Source organism: Hylaeus volcanicus, chromosome 8, assembly GCF_026283585.1.
Source record: "Hylaeus volcanicus isolate JK05 chromosome 8, UHH_iyHylVolc1.0_haploid, whole genome shotgun sequence".
Taxonomy (NCBI): domain Eukaryota; kingdom Metazoa; phylum Arthropoda; class Insecta; order Hymenoptera; family Colletidae; genus Hylaeus; species Hylaeus volcanicus.
Window position 1 is genome coordinate 1,414,820 of NC_071983.1, and position 22,522 is coordinate 1,437,341.

Below are 22,522 nucleotides of genomic sequence, written 5' to 3' on the forward strand. Positions count from 1 at the left end.
AACGCATCCGACCTTTTTATCGCATCTTCGAGCTCGCGAGTCGGCGAGACGCAACTGGTGCACGCGACACGTACAAAAGGTAGTCGTTGATTGCGATTCTCATAGCACGCGACGCACAATTCGCCGCAAAAGGGACGCCAAGTCGTGGGACGTCAACGCGTGGCCTCGCCTCAAAGGAATACCGCATCTCGGGAATGTCTAAGCCGCGGACCGTCTTCCCCGTCGTCTCTTCGCCATCCTGGGGGGTAGCTGCGCAGCCTTCCGCATGCCGGGCACTTTTAAAACAGTGCCGTCTCGAACGTCCCGACCACTTTATCTCGGCCTGTACATTGCTGCAACTCCGCTAATGTACTTGAGAAAATTTCATTTCTTTCACCCAGGTGTGTAAATCAACAAGGACTTAAAAACCAGCATCGAGACACGCCACTTATGGAAGTTTGACTGCCTTGCAATATTTCTTGAGAATATTTATTATCTAACTCGTGCATCCACTACACGCTTCGCTAATATAAACGCTAATTTTCTCGAATATGAGAAAAAATATATAATACCAAATCGAGCCTTCCTGTACAACGTTCAACCATTCTGCTCGAGAAATCAACTTTTAAACCGATTCAATGATTGACCATTTCACCCTAACGTCGACCAAATATACTATCTTCCTTTAAGTCTTCCTGAAGTACGCGATAAAAATCGAAGCAACAGGATAGTTCTTAATCCGCTATTAAAAGTTTGAGAATTGTAAAGCTCCTTTCGTGAACCCTATATTTAAAAAAAAAAAAAAAAAAAGGCGTCGCGTTAACAATTTTCCAAGAGTACAGGGAAAATTGGTGAAAAATGGACGCGACGAGAACCATTTCCATCGAAATCCGTGAAATTTGACGAATTTGGAGCGACGACAGGCGCCCGCGGTACCAGTTAGCTCGCGGAGATATGATTATTTCGCGGACGAGTGACGAGCAGAAGTAGCCCAAAAGCCGACAGCGCAAACAGATGGGCCTCCATTAACGCAATTACGAACGGTTCCGATGCACCTACGGATCGTCCACGTTATGACGGGCATTGGAATCCATTAATACAGCTTCGGTTGCGCCCAGGTTCATTATCGTGCATTAATTAGCGACACCCTATATCACCTATGCTCGCAATGCTATCGGCCAGGCTTGCTATTTCGTGGCTAACCGCCTGTTCGTGATGTGTTCTGTGTGCGTCGGTGGTGGTGGCTGCTGATCCGATAGGACGACATCGAATTGCTTTCGCCGGAAACGCGCGATTTCTGCCCCGCTCTCTCTGTTCCTTCAGCAACGAAATTATGGTCCCGCGTGCGCGCCTGGACCGAACTCGATCAGCGATTCGCAATTTTCGTCGACAAACCAACCCCGCGACAAAAACCATCCCCCTCGATTCGACGCCACTGCGTGCAGCTTCGAAATGCTGTTCCAGGATTTCGAGGGATCGCGATTAAACATTTTCTTCGAGTTGGATAGCTAATGGGATCTTTCTAACGTCTTTTAAATGGGAGAAATCACTTTAGGGGGCCGAGTATTATGTAAGGGTTTTGGAGTATTTTCTTTACGGAGAAGAAATTATAAAAGGTTTTTCAACTAATTCGCAGTACTTTTCGATAACATTTACTCTCTAACTCATGCGTGAACTACACTTTCGACTAATATAGAAGAATATAAGAAAAAAAGAAAATATAATACTGCTTAATGTAATAAAAATCGAACTTTCCATAAAAGTCGATACAGGTGTTTTAACAAAGAAAATGTCTTGACTGAATCTCGTGAACGTCGAACATGTTATCGATAAAGTTGCCTGGAGTAATCGTTACATCGTAAAAATCGAAAGAATTGAGTCACGGTATTATTTGAAAGCCAAAGAAACACAATTCTTTATCCACGATCGCGATGATGTCGAACAGGAACTTCTCACCGTGACTTTTTCAATAAATATTTGTCATTAGTATTCGACATTGCATAGGAATATTCACGTGTCTCTGATCGTATGAACGTAAACATTATAATCGGGAAGCAGGACGCAACGAGCCGAATCACTGCGCATTATGCTTCAGGGTCGTGATTGTAATTTGCGTCTCTCGCGTGAATGCATAATAATAATCTCTTAATTAACACACCGATTTCAATCATTATTAACAGCTTTCATTCGACGATCGAGGATTTTCTATTATTTTGGATCGTTTAATTTTTTATGACTGAGGACACTCGTACCATTTAAAGGAATTCCAATTCTTTGATATCATCTATCAATATTATTCAAAGCTTCGTGATTTTATCCAGAAAGGAAAATATCTGCTCGGTCCACTCATATTTAAATGCACAATACGCCTAATTTAGTTTATTATGCCCACACATATATATTTTGGATTTTACTGCTTTACGATACTTTTTTAGTAAAGTTCACTCTCTAACTCTAACGCTAATATAAAAGAATCGAAAAAGAAAAAGAAAACCACTTCGCCCAATAAAAATCCACAAATCGACCCTTCCCTTACAGCGTCCAACCGACACAATTTTTCTGCTCCAAAATTTCACATCCGGACCAATTCAACGACCGACCACTTCACCCTAATCGATTAATACAAAATGACTCAAGAAACATCGTATCGTCCAGCAGCACGAGTGGTACAATGTAAATTTCCAGCTTACGATTTTAATCCCTTTAATCGCGGCTCCTCTAAAACTTAATCCGCTATTAGTTTTTGCAGTGACAGCCCTAATTCCAGCCCCCCCGTGGTTATAGTGATTATAATGCAACTTCTAACTAGGATTAAGTTTGCGGCTTTTCGTTAAAGTATTATACGACGCGGGGTTACGTGATACGCGCTCGCAGCTGAAAAGGAGACGATTCTTTGGGAAAATATAAGTCGAGGACGCGGAATGAGCCTTCCCCGTTCTCTACGCCGAATAATTCTCGGTGGACCATCCCGCAAGACCGACAGCTTGGTTTTCATTATTCATTCAAACTCGATACTTCGGGGCAACGTACCACTGGCAACCGAAAACGAGAACTTTCTCGAGAATTTACTCAAGAAAAATTATCGAATGGATGTAGTTTGTTTTTTTTTTTTTTTTTCATTGGAAAGGTTATACGCCGTGGACTATTTAACAAAATTATTCTTTTGGACTCGTCGAACACGAAACCTTAGGATTTCTATTAAAAACCGTCATCAAGACATCGAGGTTTTTTTTTTAAAGCATAGCTTTATTTTTTATCCCCATACTCTTGCCCCCAAAAAATTCTCAAATATCTTCGAAACTAGCCCAAAAAAGAGCGTCCATTCAACAAGTAGTCTAATTACTTCTAAACACTTTTTGAACCCTATTTTCCTCCGGAAATCGTCTCTCCGATAATACCCCTGCTAGAGCTCCCAAGCACCAGGTGTTTTACGGTTCACGATTCCCGCGGAATTCGCGCGGCGCGTGTGACGCGTAACGGACGCCGGTGTATCTCGACGCGATGACAAAAAGAGGACGAAGAAAACGGTAGGAAATAGCTCCGCGGAAGGAAGAAAACGACCCGCGGACGGGGCAGAACGTTAGACGAAAAGGGAGCGAGACGGGTGAAATCAAAAATATAAGTAAATAAATAAATAAATAAAAAGAAAGATAGAGAAAAAAAAAGAGATTGGAAAAAAAGACGTTGCAAAGGGCAGAAAGAGGAAGAAGGTGGGAAAATAGCGAAGGCGAGAAGAGGAAGGGAGCAGCGCGACCAGAATTGGATAGGATAGGAGAACTGGTGATTACAGAGGCCGGGAATTCCGTGGGGAGAGGCACCAGTCCCGCGGGTTTCCACCTAATTCCATCCTGGCTGACTACTGACTCTGTCTCCCTCTTTCCATCTTCATCCTCCCAACTCTCGTCCATCCTACTGCGAGACCTGCTCTACAGGGTGTTCCGCTGGAAACAGGCCACTTTAACGTCTTCCCTTTTCTAAACCTGCTCTTCCTTATTCGATTACCCAAGCCGTTTGTACAAACGGACCTTTACGATTTTGTTTTTGCTAATAACGAAAGTCGCGATGGACATTTCAAGCTTTATCCGCCTAGAGCTCATTGGCTCGAACATTTATCACGTTGACTGCCAGACTAGGATGCTAAATCGGTCGTGTAGGAAAAGCGGTCAACTGTGGATCGAAGGATCGTGCGTTCGAATCTCCGTGCCTACATTTATCGATTGGACTCCTGCACTATCCTCCGAACGATCTAATCAATTGCAGCCTCAAAACAGGCAAAAAAAAAGAAAAAAAAATTAAATTTCCACTCGACTTTCTTTCATTCGGCAAACCACTTTCTCTCACCTTTCCGCGACACGTCCACCTCCCCTCGACTCGATTTCACCCTGTTACGTACGTTTTCTCTCCTCCCGCGCTCACGTGACCGTCCCTCTCCGTCCCGCTCTCGCTCCGTCCCTCTCGTTATCCCGATCATCCAGGAAACACGTATGCTCGCGTCCCGGTCGGATCGTCGTTCGAGCGAGGGCAACGCTTGCGCCTTTCTGTTCACCCTATTGTGACGCGATGTTCTCACCTTCCTCCGTACCCTCCGCGTACACCATCGCCCCTCGTCGCGTTTTTTATCCTCCTTCGCGAACACCTGTGCCCCGAAAACTAATCGAAGGCGATACATAGCCGCGGACCGGAGCCCTTTCATTTGCGGAGTACGGAGGGGCGGATCACGCTAATCGACTCGCGGCACGCGCTCCCTCGGACAAAATGGTGACATTGAATTCCACTCGGCGAACATAGGTCGCGGGAACTCGACGTAGTTGTAATCAACCCTTTGCACTCGTGTCCCTTCCATATTACCGGGGGGTGGAAAATGTTTTTTTTTTCTTGCCGGGGTACTTTTTTTTCTCTGGGTCGACCAAACAGACTGTTTTGTTGAGATTCTTATTGGTTCCGATATTTAAAATATTTCTAGCGAATTGTATCGGGAACATTGTAAAATTAACGACGTTATCATTGTTTATGGCATAGGTCGTACTGTAGGGATGATTGGACATGATAATTTAAGGGGGTAGTATTTCATCTTGGGTCAAGTAAATAGATTTTTTCGTTGATATTCTTGTTACCTGAGGACTTCTATATATTTTTTACCGAAGAATATTAACAAAATGTAAGAATGATCAAGGTTATAACCGTTTATGTCATAGGTCATCCTCAACAACTAATTGAGATATACAGACGTATTAAGTATGAAATAAGTTCTGATTTTTAACCGAATTCGAAAAGGAGGAGCATGGTCTGAATAGAAATGTTACCAAGACATGGGTAATGTCAATGTAACCACTAACATCGCCTTTTTATAAATATTTATTACAAAACGTTCCCGCTGGTCAATTTAAATAAGAGTTAAAGGCAATGAGCACGTATATTTTCAAAAACTTGCGCAAGTCCCATTTACGTTATATTAAACGTCCCCGTGAAAAGACCAAAATAATATTTGCATACATTTACGAAAATAATTCTCTTCGAGAAGCACTTTTCTTGGTTCAGCCTCGACCTCAAGGTCTCGATAGCCTTCGTTTCGTTTGCACGTGTCGCGACAGTCAGCGATGAATTCGCAAACAGTGGTGCACGTGGGAGAATTAAACATTTTTAAGCATCGAAACTTTCTCATAAGTATACAATTAAACCAATGTTATCCAATGAAAGGAGGAAATTTTTTGGTTTTAGAAAATTTATGTCGACCCTCAGCCGACATACGATCGCAAAGGACTAAGCTACGATGGAAAATGTATCCAAAAGCAAGTCATCGTGTTCGCTAAAAGAAAATTGGAGATCTAATTTTATATTCTTGTGTCAATGTATGATGAAATTTTTAGCAAAAATAGTTTTTCTAATATTTATGTGTTAATTTAGACTGGACGCCTAATCTCTGTATATTGTCATTAGATGTATCAAAAGTTTTGTTTATTTCCTCTTTAATTGTACACTTATAAAAAAAGTTTCGATGGCTAAAAATTGAGCACTGTAAGTACACAATTAACACTTTACCGAGAACTAGCGTTTAGAACATACAATTAAACGATATTATTTATTTTCAAAACATTACTATCGTGCAATATTTATTTTATCTACTAGGATCGTTTTCTAATTAATATTTATATAATTTTCCATTATCCATATAACGATGAGAGCACACGATACTAACTCAGTGATAAATAAAGTATTGGTTGCCATAACAAAAAGTCGATTAATAAACCTACTAGTCGGTAAAGTGTTAATAGGTTCCCGTAGGTAAATATTAGGAATTAAACATCCCATAACTAAGCTCCCGATAGATAAAGTGTTGAAACAGTACAGTCGGTAACCCTACTCACACGGCAACCATCACAAATTTTGGTAAAGTCAACATACGTCGATCGCCACGTCTGATATCAGACAGAATTGTTACTCACGTTTGAGAGATCGCGGTTTCGCCTGCTTCCTTCTAGACATAGCAACGTGGAGCGTCACTTCGACAATCGGATCGTAACTGATAGATCAGCAAGAAACAATTCAGTCACATTTCGCACTTCCTCGGAACTCGATCCGTTCGCGCACCAAAACAGTGTCTTTCAGAAAACTGCACACGTCGACGAAAAACAAACAGCCTTTTTCGAAGACTTGCATCGTTCAACGAAACTCGATTGCGAACAAAGTAAACGCGACGAGAACAAACATCGCGCCAATTCGAACAAGTGATAAGTTTCTAGTTACGCGCGCTATGTAACCATTACAGCGAAAAATAATTTCTTGGGAAAGAATGCGTGTTCACGCGAGACGATTTGATCGCGCGAACGAATAAATGTCGAGAAAAACGCGACGAAAAATTTCGTTGAAAACGGTCGTTCATGTAACGGAAACCACGTGGTCCCGTCGTGGACCGAGAAGTGGGTATAACGTGAGGACGGTACCACCGATGAGCAAACAACTAACGCGCTCGAGAGTCGCGCAACGAATGACTGCGTATCTGATACCGCAACAAGGCTAGCGCAGAGAACCACTGGGACGGCATTGCGCACGCGTGATATCCGCTGATAACAGCCCTGCGCAATACCCTGTCCCTTTGGTATAGAGCAGTGGTTCGTAACTGTACAATACTATACTAGCCTAAGACAAGTATGCTGTCTTTTTTGTCGATTAGGACCTGAGTCTTACGACACTATTGGAAACTGGAAAATATGGAGTAAAAGTGGAGGGCTTGAACACATTTCAAAGTACATCATGATTTACTTCGATTTTGGCAAATAAATATTGACTTTATTAAAAAAATAACAGTAGCCGTATAAAATACGTGCAATTCTAAATAAATTACAAAAATAAGTTAGAAGAAGTCTAATGAATTGAGTGGATTTACTATTTTGTACAAGCTTTTGAAGTGTATTGAAAAAATGATTAAAATTTCAGTTTTAAAGACAATAAAAATATAAACGAATATATTACCTTTTCGTTTGAATAAGTTGCAAGTTCTACCACAACTCTTGAAATCCCGCGCGAATTAGACAGAATCCATCATGGCGTCGAAGCCACCCTCGCATTTGAATTTCAATCATTAAACCTGTAACAGAGGAAGACGGCTAGCTGAAGACATGTTTGCTCATACAAATCCTCCTATATTATAAACAAAAGAACAACTGAGCTCGAAATAATTCCCGAAAGATTGTAATTTAATTTAAGGAAGAATTATTAATTGACATCGAATGGAGAAAAAGGCCGCGAACCGGTTGAACTTCTCCCATTATACTGATTGAATTTATAGGTAAAACTCTATCAATAATAATTCAAAGTACCAAAAAAGAGTAAATGAGAGTAATATTAGCAGTTAGAAACGATTTACCTAAATACCTAATTAATTGCGAAATACTCGATACGTCTTAACACGTCAATTTCCACAGAACGAATGACGATGAATGGCGACCTCCCACGACTAGGACCCGAATGGACCCGAATGGACCCGAATGGACCCGAACCTAGCGCCACTAAACGAAGGGTGGGGAAAAAACTACAACTTCTCGTTAAAATTTGAATTTTCAAAAACATATGGAATAACATTGTCAATGCGTATTTGTAAAAGGAAAAAAGTATCAGGTCGACGTTTAATTTCCCAATAATTTATCACACTTTTATGATGCCACGTATTATACGCCATCAGTTATTCCATACATCTCAAAGATTAAACCGCGATGTATTGTTAGATTTACAAATAATTTATGAAATATAAATACCTTGATTTTACAGCAATACTACTAATATTCAATGTGTGAATGTATTTGTTTAATTATTAACTGTAGTGGGCAAGATTCGCGAATTAATGGTCCTTATGTACTTCGATACTTTGAATAAGTTTCCCAGAGTCACCGTCCTGGTTCCTGGTGATTCACCAAGTCATTTCTCACTGGGTCGATAAATCCGTTTCTGAAATACACTTTTGTATGATGGTAATCTTACTCAGTAAAACTCAGTAAAAATTAGTACGAATATACCTTAGTCAGGAATCCATTAGGAGGCTTCAATACGAGAACACGAACGTCAAAGATTCCGACAACAGTTTCGTCTCTATAAAACTATTGTATGAATTGTGTCTACAGTTGCTTGTTATGACAGTTCATTATTTGCTTTTATTTTGTTTCAGTTTCAGTGTGATTAAACTATGAACTTTGCTCGAATTATTCAACCCTCTTAATAATTTACCAATTGTTTGTAAATCGAAAGTACTCGTTACCCTTGTCGAAGTCTTTGTTAAGATTTCCTTAAAACAGGTTAGAACGTACGCACTTGACAGTAAGAAGTATGTGAGTGGCTGAAAAAAATATTTTTGCGTTGTATCAACATTGTTTGCTTACGAAATACAGATTTGATCCCTGACTTTTGAATTCACAGACAAAACATGGTCTTCCTGGAACGAATCCCAGATCAAATTGGATATTTAATTTTGACAGAGGATGGTGCTGTATTAACGGTAATTTTTGTATGCCGTTAGAAAAATTGTTACATACATTAGCCTTTCCATAAAATTACACAAGTAATAAATACTACTGTATTGTTTTAGTCTGGAGGTGAACTGGAAAATGATGAAAAAATTGCAAACATTATCGTAGGTTTAGTCACATTAACTAATAAAATTGATCCCAAAGGATTTCCTAGCAATGAAACTTTCGATAAGATTTCCATAACATATTCTGACCACTGTTACATCATTTGTCTTTCGAATAAAAAGATTCATGTAGTAAAGAAGAGATTAGTGTCTGCCACTACTACAAGTATGGAACAGCAACCTCTTGTTGATCTATAAATAAAAATATTGCAGAACTGTATCAAAATAAGATTATTTATAAATATACGAATATGAAGTAAATTTCTATACTCAAAGTGTACTCTCTAAAATAACCCAAAACGACGAAAAAATAAGATACATATACATGTTAGTAACTGATAACTTCCGAGTGGAAAGAAAAGGGAACCTGAAATCTAAGAAAGGTACAACTTCTAGTTAACAATGCCAAAAATTTCTATGAAATAAGGAATTACATACTTTCGCTTGTTACATCACTACGAACGTTAAATCATCGTATATAAATATGATACATTATGTTTACTAAACAAAACAGTAAAAATTGTATTAATTAGATACATAAATTACAGTATATTACATATTTTTTTTACAAATAGAAAAGACTATGAATCATTATCTGTATCGGAACTATCGTAGGTAACCAGCGACGTACTTAATGTACTAGTGGCTGTTTTTGATGTTGAAGGTGCTTGGTTCAACTCTGGTAGCTTTGGTGTTTGATTTTTCTGTTTCTTGACATCGTTGATCGATGTAGAATGTAATGATTTTCTTGACTTATTTCTGTAGCGCACAATGGAAACCAGTCGCTTCAAAGGATTGTGTCCATTTTTTTTTATGTCTGAAATATAAAAAAAACAAATATTGTAATAATTTGCCAAAATAAACGTGAATACAAATTTTTTAAAAGTTTATTATCCAAATCGCTATACCTTTTTTATGCATTAGTAACTTAGCCAACTTCACGTCATCTTCGTGTTCATTTACTAGATCGATATTTAAGCCACTTTTTTTAAGCAACATATGATCAATACCTTGCTTTTTCTGTAATTCCTTTTTCCTCGTCTAGAAGGCAATAGATAGATCATTATTAACAACTATGACAATATTGAATAATTATGTATAACAAAGAATCGTACTCTAAATGCTGAGCGCAATGCACAATTTGAAGTATAATCATCTTTCCATGTAGCTTCTTTCAATGCTATTGCACTTTCCAAGGAAGGGTCGCGCGACTTTGCTACTTTTTTGTCTTCTAGCCCATGTTCTAATTTATACATTGCATCATCGTACAATCTACAAGATACTTCCTTTGTTTCTGGTACAACTTGCTCATTTTCTTTAGGATCCCATCGATTTTCTTGACGTCTTGCGCCACTTACTATCACGTAGTCTAAATTCTGAGAAACAAAATATGTTCATTAAATTCTGTTTAATTAAAAGTCATGAATTACTTATAAAAGAAATCTTACTGCAGGATCAGTTTTTATCTCAAAATGATTATCACAGAGATGACATTTCATGCGAAACTGATAAAGAGGTGTGCTGTAATACATTCCAATCTTTTTCTTCTCTGCATTGTAACGAACACCCATTCCTATATGATTTCCACATCCTTCACACCATATATTATATGGCATCTCAAATCTGATAATAAGGATACCCATGTGAAGTTTACGTGCTCTCTCACGTAATGCATGGGTACCAAGAAATTTATTGAGTCCACCAATACGCGGATCATAATCCGGTGGATAGTACAAGTTTGTTCCTTTACGTTCCCCCATTGTTCTATAAAACTAAATAAACTAATGAATATAGAATGTAATATACAGTACAAAATTTGTACGAAACTAACATATTAATACGTACATCAACAGTTTAGTATTTATGCGATACCTTGTTCCTTCTTCTGTATTTTTTAAACAGATTTTCTTCTTTTTTACATAAAATAAAATAAAATTTCTTTTAGTTGTTTAAAAAATCTAACCTCACTTGATCAGGTGATCAGACCTGGCATTTGGTTGTCACAAAAATGCGATAAATCTACCATGCTACCGGCATGCCATCTATCGAACTATTGGCAAGCTCCTCTTTTTAAATCTCAATCTCAGATTCCTTCTAATCTATTCTTATATTTTAAAATAATCTTGTCAAATCTAGCAGGTAATTTTAAATAAACTATTACGGACTTATTAACTAAAAACTTTTTCAGTACGGGTTATGTTTGACGTATTCTCCTCAAAATAGCAAAAATTAATGAACACATGTATATATACGATCTTTATTGTTCATATTTCTTAGCAGACTTAAAAACAAACGTGTCAATAAATTATCAATAAGATAAATAAATTACATACAGTATGTGTGATATTTACGTGATTTTTTCACATCTAAAATTCGAAATATATCTATACATTACAACTGACTTATAAAGTGCGGTTGTATGACATTTGAATATAGAGAAGATTCGATTAATATTTTTCTTATTTTTGTTACACTTGAACTGTTATTATATTTAAATACTTGCGGAAGTGTTGTTGCTTGGTTTGATGAATATATGAACACTATACCATTCCTTGTAGATTTTGTACGTTTCCTTTATTCATTTGCAGCATCTGCTGCTCCTGAGCCTCGAATTGCTCTTAAACTTCCTTTATCTAAAAACATAGACAGATTCTTCTGCTCACTTAACTCATTTTCCAAAGCATTACCTTCTAAAATCACTATTCTCATTCAATTTTTTAACCATCTACAGGTTAAATATTACTTGTTATAAAAAAAATTCATTTTACGTTGTATAAAATCTGTGCCCAATCGTTGTTCGTAAAATGTCAGTAAATTTTGAGGAAGTGGGTTGAAGTTGTGAGTGACTAAATCTATAGAGTATAATAACATTTCGCGAGTTTCAGGAGATAAATTTTCCTTGATTAATATTTGCCTTGGAATGATCATGAAGCTATTACATTTCTGTTTATCATTTTCAAATATATATTTTCCATGAATAATTATCTGAAAACACAATGTCTGTCTAGTAAAATTAATACAAATAAAATAAAAAGGTGAAATTCAAATACATACTTGTTCTGTGAAAGTTTTAATTTCCTGTTCAGAAGCTGTTTCTAGCAACATTTCCATGTAATCTAATAATGCAGTATTTAGTTTATTATAAAATAAGAATTGTAAATTTGAATGTTTATGGATATGCTGCAAGAAACAGGAGAATAAAGAAACAGTATTACAAAACTGTGTCACTGTATACTCTTGTCTCAATTCTATTCTTCCTAAAATCAAAATGTAGTAAAGAAGCTTAAATTAATCAATGTATACATTCATATAAAATATTACTCTAAATAAAAAAATGAAACATACTTTCATATTGATCTTGTAATTTACTTATTAAAAGTTTTCGTAGATTTTCATCAGAATGATGTTTGTTGAGCAAAGGATAGTGACATAATGCTATTAACTTAGGTCCAAATTCTCTATTGTTCACAGCATGTTCATGAAGTTTATTACTTATATTTCTATAATTTATATGAATTAAATTACTCCAAATGTTTAAAAAATTATTATTATTATAGGTCATAATAAAAAATAGTACAGTAAGCTGTGATATATTACACTAGATTGTCGTTATTGATAAGCTGTGTAAATTTTATAACTTGTTGTTCTAAATTTTCTGCAGTGATACCATTGACAATATGAATAAGATTGGCATAATCAGTATCCTTGGTACATAATGACTCTCCTGGTTTTCGCAATGAATCTTTATCATATTGAGCCCATCCACGACCACGACCACGACCAAGTGATGTCATGTCTTCTGCAAATTTACGTCTGTTGATTGAAACACAAATGATACTTCTTTATAGATCAAATGAAAGATACATCAATAGGCATATAAATTATATAAAAGAATTTTGTACATTAGTTTAAATTATTTTTTTGTTAATATTATGATTTCAAGAGTTTAAGATCTTCAAGCTTACTTGAGATATAGTAATGTACTTTTTTCAGTTATGGTATTGTGAGTTAAAAATCTTTACACTCTTAGTGTACACTTTCACTAAATCTAGACAAACACGTGATACATATATACACAGATTAACAGGTCGATACTAAAAGTTCACCATTTTTCTGTATCGTGTATAAAATATTGAGATCTCTTTTCGTTTACTAGATCTCTTTCGTTTATTAGATCTCTTTCGTTTATTAAATCTCTTTCGTTACACTAATTTATATCAACACTGCAATCGTCTGTATAAACATGCATAGACAAGCTTGGTGCAAGATGTACTTGCCCACTCTCTAACAACGGCGTATTACCAACTTACAAAAATGTAACTCTTTTACGTATGTGCACACATTTTACATTGAGTTCTCTATTAGATCCAGACAGAGAACCCGGGTATGCGTCATTTTCGTGCAGTTACATTAAAAAAAAGAAAGTCTCTAGGACACCCCTTTTTATTCGATCAAAGCACATTACTGACATCATTTTCAGCGCGCATGTGCAAAAAAAGACGACAGTCTAATATTATACAATAAACACAACTCTGTACGTAGTCCCAACAACGATGGGTACATAAAGTATCCTGATACAAATATAAATCGCACAAATAACTAATTTCTCTAAATTGAAAGAAAGGAAACAATTTCCTTGGGGTGATCGTACAGTGACATTTTATAATTAACGATGAAACCATCAACTTTGACAATAAAACGACTTCGTGTTTTCAATTCCCATAGAATGAAGAAAATACTATCCTACTTTATTTTCATCCACGTTAGCCTCTACTACTTAAAATAGTATATATTTCAAATATTTTGATTTCAATTAATGTCATTATGAAATTGCAATACAGAACACTGGCCCTGAAAGCAAGCGGTGGCCGACTGCGAAAAGGAAGGGAGTTAAAGTGCTACACGATCACACGCATGCGCCGTCGTGAATGTACAATAGTACGATCTCCGTCGGACGATCGCGGATCGCCAGTCATCAATCGGTTATCTGTCATTTTCCTTTCGTACCGCGTTCATACCGATTTATCATTCATTTCGTAAGTTAATTTTTCAATTTGTTTTTTTTATCGTCGGTGTCTCCGTTTGAAAATACACTGACCGCATTTGTTAGAAGTGGTCGATACTAACGAGAACGAAGTAACGTGGAAGGTAATCAAGCGTGAATATCTTGTCTGTTTGAAAACTACGGATTTTGCCATGACGACAGAAGAAAAGTTTCACGCGGCCGTTAATGTGATCAGAAGTCTGCCAAAGAATGGTAAACTTTATAGACAATTAATTAATTCGACTTGTCTGGTTAGATATCCTATCCTATCACTATTCATTGTTTTTTCGTACATTTCATCGCTTTCGTTGTCTTCCATTTATTCCATGAGTTACGGTATTCAAAGTGCAAACACTTAACGAAATACAACACGCAGAGTGTTCTCTGTTCTGTCTTCTTTTTCTTTCACATAGAGTTTTTTTTTCATTCGCTCGAAACCTGTCAAACGAGTTTTTTGCTTTTTTAATTAGTAATATACAATCTGAGAATATTTGCATTATTTACTTTGTGTATATCCATTATAAGTGCTTGTAAAGCAATCGTACAAAGTTCATGCCTGACTTGACAAAATATTTATCGGCGTTGAACAAACAAAAATTTACGTCGTATAGATCACGATATTATTAATTAGCATTGTTTCGTTCGTATTGTCATGCAGTTTATTCGACACTCATTTAAATATACACGAAAAAAATATATTTTGTAAATCGTTAATGTTAACTAAATTAATAAACAAAAGTACATAATGAAAAGTTCTAAAACTTATTTATATTAACATATCTGTGCCTGAATGTGTCTTCTATATCTCTTATCTTCACAGATAAGTACATGTTTATATGTTTGTGAAAACATGTAATCTATCAAGTTTCATAGTACAGTCTTAAACATATGAAACTTGTCATATAAATTTTGATAAGAACTGCAGTAATATATACAACTTCCCATTTGTATTTCATCTACAAATGTAATTTTTATTTAAACAGACTTTCTGCATTTAACAATTCTCAAACTATATTTTGACATCGCGTTAAAAGCAATGCATCTGTTCACTGTTATTAAATTCATAGATGGGGAAATGTACTTTCCATTTATTCTAAGTAGATGTGTGAGTGTTCTCATTTCACTTTCTAACAGAACAGGAATAGGTGAACGGCACTTTGTGTTTCAAACTGGAACGTTCCCCTTGAGTGACCACAAATATAACTAGAATTTTTAGAGATTTATTAACAATAGTGTTCGTTACAAAAATGTTCCTGTTCTTGTTACACTACTTACTTTAATTTAAAAAAATAATAGATGTCAATATACTATATTATTTTAAGTAAAATTTAATTTTTTGCATTTAAATCTTTCATTTAGAAATACAGCTACAAAAGGAAATGATTGCTAATATAAAATTTTATTATGTTTTTTGTTTGCTGTATGATCAAAGTCCTTTCAATGCAAAATGATCTTGTTATTATACATAGTGGGTTTCTTGACCTTACAAGAAAAATTATTATTCCTAATAATGTTGTAGCAAACATAGTACAGTGGTAGCAGTGATCTTGAGTTTTTCTTTAATTGAAAATCCATAATTTATTTGTATATTACTTAATGTGTTTTTCTATGTTGTAGGGGCATATCAACCTAGCAATGAAATTATGTTACGTTTTTATGCATACTTTAAACAAGCAACAGAGGGGCCATGCCAACAGCCAAAGCCTGCTTTCTGGGAAGTGGTTAAGAAAGCAAAGTGGGATGCTTGGACACGTTTAGGCAATATGAGTAAAACAGAAGCTATGAACAATTATGTGGAAGAATTGAAAAAGGTTGACTTTAGAAACAAATATAATTCCATTATTCATAACTTAACATTTAAAAGTAATTGCTTAATGTTTTACATATACAATTTGATAGATTGTTGAAACAATGTCTTACACAGACAAAGTGGCTACTTTTCTGGGCAGTTTAGACACATTTTATGAAAGTGTTCCAGCAGAGGATTTGGAATTACTTGTTGGGCCTGTTTTAGAACGTATACGTTCACAACCTGGCTCACCATTGTCTGGTTCACCTTTGGGTCAGTATTTGTAGACATCAATAGTATATATGTTATTAAGAAATAATTATTTTTTTTTTTTTGCAGCATCTAGAGAAACATCACCACACAGAGTTTGCAATGTGACTCGACACATTGTAAGTAGTTTGGAAACTAGCCCAGCTAGTAGCAACAGTGCAAGTCCATTACCACCAGATACGGATGGAGAAGAAGAAGAATTTATAGATACCGTTGAAGTAAGCTCCTGGTATCACGAAAAATACGCAACAATAATTTTTAATTTTGATCTGTAAGACTGGAATTGATCTTTTACTTATAGTCAGCTCCAGAACGGTCACAGAAGGAAACGATAAAAACTTCCACTTCCACTCAAAAAGTATCTAATGGATTGAATGTTACTAACGATAAAATTAGCGAGTCGGTTGTTTCAAAGGAGAATCCTTCGGAATCAACCAATGGATATGTCAATGTGAATAACTGCACAGAGCCAGTTACAGACACTAAACAAGAAAGAGGCCGACAACGGAGTAAAAAAGATGAAAAATGCAATGCTGAGTTTTTCAATCAGATAGCTACAACAATGCAAAATTTGCAACGAGATTTAGATAGAATAACAGCTAGAGTACGCAGCTTAGAAGGTCGAGCATTACAAGCATTAGCACCACAAATAGTAAGCGCCTTTTACTATTATATTTATTGTCATTATTGTATCTAATTACCGCAATTGTTATATTTAAATAATGAATTATTATTGCAGAAGCAGCCTACAACAACTTCGTGTCCGAAGTGGTGGCCTTTGCCTGAGTGTTCACCGCGGTTATTTGCGCTATTAATTTTGTGGCCCTTTGTAGCACACTTTTTTATATCTGTTACACAACGTTATCGTCAGCGGAGACTGTGATTGAAATGTTATTGTTGTTTTATTCAAAGTATATTCCATTACTTATCGTTAGGTAACATGGGATGTAAACAACAGAGGTTCTTAAATATTGGCGGGTAGAGATGTTTTTTATGAGATATATCCCGAAATTAAACTTTTACCGTTCAAACGTAAATTCGACAGAAAAATAAAGAACAACGTGATCCCCCTTTTGTATAGGAAACGATCACAGTAAAGGAACTAATTGTATACAAGTTTTTAATTTCATAAGTTGCTTATATATGGCTGCATAGTGTGTACAGAAAGATTAACTTAATTACTCTCTGTATGTTTATAAGATAAAATAGTTGAATTAATCTGGTATCTAAGGTGACTTATATGTATTATAAATAGTTATTACATATTCATATATTGTAATATAGAAACAAAGATTATATACGAATTTTATATTGTGAATTCAGGTTAACGGTGTAAGATAGAACTAAATACAACGTGCAATGTTTTTTATATATAAAGAAAATTGTAATCTATCTAGAATGGTATTATTACCGTTCGCAATGATACAATGAAATCCTTCCGATCTTTTTTTCATATAATTTTAAGTTGAAAATAGGTGTATTATCAAGTTTATGTACAGACGTTGTATAAAAATATACTACAATTTTTAATTATATGTTAAAACAATGACTGTTATTTGTTACCTCTCGTAAATAATTACCTCGTGCAATTCCTTCGCGAAGTTAATATTTCTTATTTTAAATAATTTAAATGAAACGATATGAAACTGTACTTTCATTCAGGATTTGAATAATCATACTTTACAAAAGAGAATATTAAAAAATGATTGATATGTGAAAGTAACATGTACCACTTTGTCTTCATGTAATAAACTGCTTGCTGTAATTATCAAATTGATTTCGATTATGTCCAATTACGTATCTTGAATAGGTCACAATTAAAAATTTAAATATTTTTAGAAATCAACAATTAAGTTGTAATCGTTGGAGTGATGCCTTCGTTTAATTTATCGGACATTCTAAAGTTCAAACGAAAGCAGATATTATACGTGCAAGGTTCAAAATAAAACATTTTTCCGAGAGAGATCTAGATATAAGATGAGTACCACTGTCAAAGTGAGTAACCTACTCCCGTATAACTCAAGGATGGTGGGGAATGATATTGGCGACAACAAAACATCAGGACAAATTTCGCAACTATAGGATTTTTGCAGATTCGTGTTGTTGTGTTTCGAGTGCGATTTTGCACACGTAATCTGTAACATATCCGATAAAAGCAAAACATACGTCTTGTCTTTCGGAAGATGTTAAGATTGCTACAGTATTCCACAGGTTGTGGTAATCAATAGATCGATGCTTTATTCAATTTCCACACGAAACCTCTTTATTAGAGGTCAGAAAGTGTAACGCAAATCGAAAAAGAAATGAATACATACCTGCTCATCATAATCCTGGCATTAGCCATTATTAACGTTTTGCGTGCAGAGGAGACAGACTTGGGAACTATTATTTTCGGAAATGTCGTAAGTTTGAAGTTTCTACTCTTCTGAAATCAAACATGAATAAATTTAAATAACATTTTATCTTCTAATTGTACATTAAACGTTAAAAAATTGCATTTAATTTAAATCGCCATAAGGAACTGTATGGTGTAGACAATTTAATTTATCTAAATTATTTATTTATTTTGTAGTTGTATAGACATGGAGACAGGACACCTTCACATTCTTATACTAATGACCCTTATAATAATCAAAGTATTTGGCCTGTTCCATATGGACAATTAACAAACGTAAGTTAATATTTATCATTGTATGCACATTATAATTCTAAGAACTTTCTATATGTTCATTCTTTAGACAAAGGATATTCAGAAAATATTATATTGTAATTTATAAAATCTCTGTGCTTAGTAGATAGTTTTGTTTGAACAAAAAAAACCTTGTCAAACATTTTGTAAGATACATTTATATATATTATATTATATTAAAAATATATAGAATACAATAAAATATTCCTCTGCATAAAATAAAGACGTATTTGAAATAATAAATTAAATTATACAGATTAGCAGAACTTCTTTATTTCTATGTTGAAATATCATCTCTAAATTTTGGAATATTAAAATGTCCACTAATAAATTTATTATGTGGTATATAGCTTGGGAAACATCAACATTTACTGCTTGGTCGTTGGCTCCGCAAACGTTATTCACACCTTCTAAACAACTTGTACTCTCCATATGATATCTATGTGCAAAGTACCGATGTAGATCGCACTTTAATGTCAGCAGAATCACATCTTGCTGGCCTATATCCACCAAGTGGTAATCAAGTATGGGACAGTATTCAATGGATGCCTATTCCAGTGCATACTATTCCCAAGGATAAGGACAATGTGCTAGCTGCTGAAAAGTATTGTCCCAAATATAATTATGAATTACAAAAAGTTCTTAATTCTCCAGAAATAAAACGTATAAATGAAGAAAATAAAGACTTATATGCATATTTAACAAAAAAATCAGGAAATAAAATTTCATCTTTAAGAACAGTTGCAGAACTTTATGATACACTATTTATCGAGGTAAGATATCATTTGTATCGTTAATTATGTCAAGTTTTATTAATCTAATTCATTAATAAATTTAACAAAGTTAAGTATATATGTTTGTCATAGAATCTTTATAACAAGTCATTACCAGAATGGACAAAATCAGTGTTTCCCAATAAACTGGAACCTCTTGCTGCAAAAAGTTTTACAACTGATACTTATAATAAAATACTTCAAAGATTAAAATCAGGTACGCTTTCTTTGTTACAATACCTTTTATGCATATAAGTTCTGCATAGTTTGTATTTTTATGATATGTAATATGTGATCATTAATGTATACATTTTATATCACTTTTCATTTGCATAAAACATGATGATAGGGAATTTATTGGGAGAAATGATAGATCATATGGAGAAAAAATCGAAAAATGCATTAGTACCAAATAGAAAAGTGTGGATGTATAGTGCTCATGACGAAACTGTGGCAAACATGTTAATGACTTTGAATTTATTTGACCCTCATTGCCCACCATACACTGCTATGGTTCTTATAGAATTAAGAGTAAATTTGAAAAATCAGTATTTTGTAACTGTGAGTATTTATTTAGAATAAAAAATGATTATATAAGCCATACAAATTTTATATATAATTGATATGTTTTTCAGGTTTCTTATAAAAATTCTAGTTTGGAACCACATCTTTTAACATTGCCTGGTTGTATTGCATTATGTCCTTTAAATCAGTTTATTGCCCTAACAAAAGATATTATTCCTGTAAATTGGGAAAAAGAATGTTCTATGGATTGGGATAAATTTGGTTACAATATAAATACAACTGCAGTTATTGGTAAATTTGCATTGTATTAAAATCTTGGCTTTTAATCTATGTCTAGATATCGTTTCTTTATTTTGCATATGATCAAACAATAATGATTGTTTTATAGATGTATGGATTTTAAAATTAAATTAATAAGATTTGATTTTCTGTTTCAGCAATTCTGACATCTTCTATACTGATGTTAGTTTTATTAATTTTATCTGTAATTGGCTTTTTTTATTGGCATTACAAACGAGAACATAATCAGTATTATCTTCGTTTAACGACAGATCCTATATAATGGATGTGGTATTGCTAAAAATGATATATTTTTTTTTATTGTGATAATCAGTGTCTTCATAACAAAATAATTAGGAATGCCAAGATAAACGATAAACTCTTATTTAATTTTAACATAATAGCGAATAAATTACTGACACAAAAAAGGCTGAGCATCATGCATAAAACATTTCAAAAGTTTTATGATATTTGTACTTTTTTATTAGTGATAAAATATTTCAGTGAGCAAACAAGAATGTATTGTATATCCTGTCAAACATTTAGTGGCCGTATACATTTCTAACTAATTGTTGGAACCAAGGCTGTTTTTATAACGTTTGTAATGACCCTCACTAGCTTGATAAAGGAGTACTAGGTTCCTAACACTGTGTGATTACAAAGGGGTACGATACTTAAATTGATTTTTAGAAGCATAAGAAAGTGGTCTGTGATGAGGCATGTAATAGTTTACAAATTTATTGTAAAAGAAATTTAAGTATTGAAAAAGATTTAGTATTAATAATAATTGACAGCAAAGAGAAAAGTTGATACAAATTGAATTTCATACTTGTTGATATATTGTCAAGAGATGAAAATTTGTTTATAAATATTCTATAACAACGATGTTAATTTGTATTCATTAGCTCAGAATAAATATTATTTACTACACGTTATTTTATCCTTTAAGCATATTATAAATATTTATGTCATACATTAATTGTACTATGTAGTACTGATGTATGTACATAAGTTTTAAATTTTATGCCAAATCAGCACCATTAATTTAGATTTGACTTTGATAATTTTATACTTTTTGGTTAGTTGTTTATTGTATCCCAAAACACTGTCCTTATTTTTATGAAAACCCACTACTCAAAGAGTTAATGAATTATAAATTACAATATAATTTAATTTTTATGACACATCCTACTATTAATAAAATATGAAACATGTAAATAACATAAAATATAGAATCTGAGTTTATCTGCGATATTTAAGAAACTGTCTAGTCTTTGTTTTAAGATACAGAAATTAAAAGCATACATTACTCATAAGCAAAGAAAGATATACTTAACCATTCCACTGTTACTCTTTTAAGATATCATTTATGCACGGAGTGGTATTTTATAAATAAGAAAAATAATAAGTTAATATTTAAAGAAAAAGAAGACAATACATGAAGCTAAAGAAGAAATTACTTTCTACACGATTATATAATTGGCCTGTGAATTCTTCGTCCTTGAACTGGACCATTTTACAATATGTTTTATTGCTTAACATCGAAATAAATGTAGTAACATGTATAAATGTATCTTACTCAAAATATTTTTGTGATATTTAAAAAATGAATAAAATAAATAATGCAAAGAAAAATCGTGTTCATACCTTTAATCGTCCTTCGTCGGTTAGCACTTAATTTTAAATGAAACTTATACTTTAAAATTACGTGTTTACGTATATTGAAGTAACAGCATTGCACGCGGTCGCGAAAGAAACTATTATTGTGTACTATTTTAACAGTGTTCGACATGTCTTTCAAGGTCTTTACTTCGATTTCTTGTTTATAAAATAATACGATTACACAGATTTCTTCGAAATGAAAAAAAACTAATTCAAAGGCAGAATCATTTATTTACGATAAAAATCTATATAATTTATTTCGAAATAGAAGCATCAACAATTATATCGAAATCAATTATTTTTTAATTCAATCCCAAAGTTTTTCGCTGAAATTTAAAATCGTTTTCATGCGTAATTGAATAAAAATGCGATTTCATTTATTTAAATTATC

General features: G+C 34.1%; 5 protein-coding genes across 16 annotated transcripts in view; 3 read left to right on the forward strand and 2 right to left on the reverse strand.

The window, feature by feature from the left end:
• LOC128881595 (zinc finger protein 423) overlaps positions 1 to 7,109 on the reverse strand; it is an 84,249-nt gene extending 77,140 nt beyond the window's left edge. The window contains exon 1 of the mRNA XM_054132810.1: positions 6,423 to 7,109. Coding sequence (XP_053988785.1) covers positions 6,423 to 6,462 — 40 coding nt within the window. The 5' untranslated portion in view covers positions 6,463 to 7,109. The remainder of the gene's footprint in view (positions 1 to 6,422) is intronic.
• A 1,332-nt stretch (positions 7,110 to 8,441) lies between these two features.
• LOC128881600 (ragulator complex protein LAMTOR4 homolog) lies at positions 8,442 to 9,369 on the forward strand. 5 transcript variants are annotated; one of them, XM_054132824.1, is made up of 4 exons: positions 8,442 to 8,575; positions 8,639 to 8,798; positions 8,887 to 8,965; positions 9,056 to 9,369. In XM_054132824.1, the coding sequence occupies exons 3-4, from the start codon at positions 8,894 to 8,896 to the stop codon at positions 9,296 to 9,298; spliced, it is 315 nt and encodes a 104-aa protein (XP_053988799.1). In that variant the 5' UTR covers positions 8,442 to 8,575; positions 8,639 to 8,798; positions 8,887 to 8,893; the 3' UTR covers positions 9,299 to 9,369. The 5 variants fall into 5 exon arrangements, with proteins under 5 accessions (XP_053988799.1, XP_053988802.1, XP_053988801.1 ...); XM_054132827.1 differs by having other exon boundaries at positions 8,639 to 8,765; XM_054132826.1 differs by having other exon boundaries at positions 8,572 to 8,794.
• A 14-nt stretch (positions 9,370 to 9,383) lies between these two features.
• Positions 9,384 to 22,217, reverse strand: LOC128881598 (coiled-coil domain-containing protein 130 homolog). Of its 8 annotated transcripts, XM_054132816.1 has the most exons (7): positions 22,117 to 22,217; positions 18,519 to 18,628; positions 12,698 to 12,913; positions 12,446 to 12,600; positions 12,155 to 12,357; positions 11,869 to 12,085; positions 11,344 to 11,733 (listed from the first exon to the last, which is right to left on the reverse strand). In XM_054132816.1, the coding sequence occupies exons 2-7, from the start codon at positions 18,545 to 18,547 to the stop codon at positions 11,675 to 11,677; spliced, it is 879 nt and encodes a 292-aa protein (XP_053988791.1). In that variant the 5' UTR covers positions 18,548 to 18,628; positions 22,117 to 22,217; the 3' UTR covers positions 11,344 to 11,674. The 8 variants fall into 8 exon arrangements, with proteins under 8 accessions (XP_053988790.1, XP_053988791.1, XP_053988797.1 ...); XM_054132815.1 differs by lacking the exons at positions 11,869 to 12,085; positions 12,446 to 12,600; positions 12,698 to 12,913; positions 18,519 to 18,628; positions 22,117 to 22,217 and adding exons at positions 9,384 to 9,917; positions 10,009 to 10,141; positions 10,216 to 10,476; positions 10,549 to 10,872 and having other exon boundaries at positions 10,946 to 11,733; positions 12,155 to 12,291; XM_054132822.1 differs by lacking the exon at positions 22,117 to 22,217 and having other exon boundaries at positions 12,698 to 12,899; positions 18,519 to 18,536.
• Positions 14,089 to 17,738, forward strand: LOC128881597 (acyl-CoA-binding domain-containing protein 5). Its single transcript, XM_054132814.1, has 6 exons — positions 14,089 to 14,357; positions 15,762 to 15,955; positions 16,044 to 16,206; positions 16,273 to 16,421; positions 16,505 to 16,855; positions 16,943 to 17,738. The coding sequence occupies exons 1-6, from the start codon at positions 14,297 to 14,299 to the stop codon at positions 17,084 to 17,086; spliced, it is 1,062 nt and encodes a 353-aa protein (XP_053988789.1). The 5' UTR covers positions 14,089 to 14,296; the 3' UTR covers positions 17,087 to 17,738.
• On the forward strand, positions 18,200 to 21,399 carry LOC128881596 (prostatic acid phosphatase-like). The gene is made up of 7 exons (XM_054132813.1): positions 18,200 to 18,605; positions 18,776 to 18,874; positions 19,243 to 19,665; positions 19,759 to 19,882; positions 20,015 to 20,226; positions 20,301 to 20,481; positions 20,628 to 21,399. The coding sequence occupies exons 1-7, from the start codon at positions 18,507 to 18,509 to the stop codon at positions 20,750 to 20,752; spliced, it is 1,263 nt and encodes a 420-aa protein (XP_053988788.1). The 5' UTR covers positions 18,200 to 18,506; the 3' UTR covers positions 20,753 to 21,399.
• Positions 22,218 to 22,522: the final 305 nt, after the last annotated feature.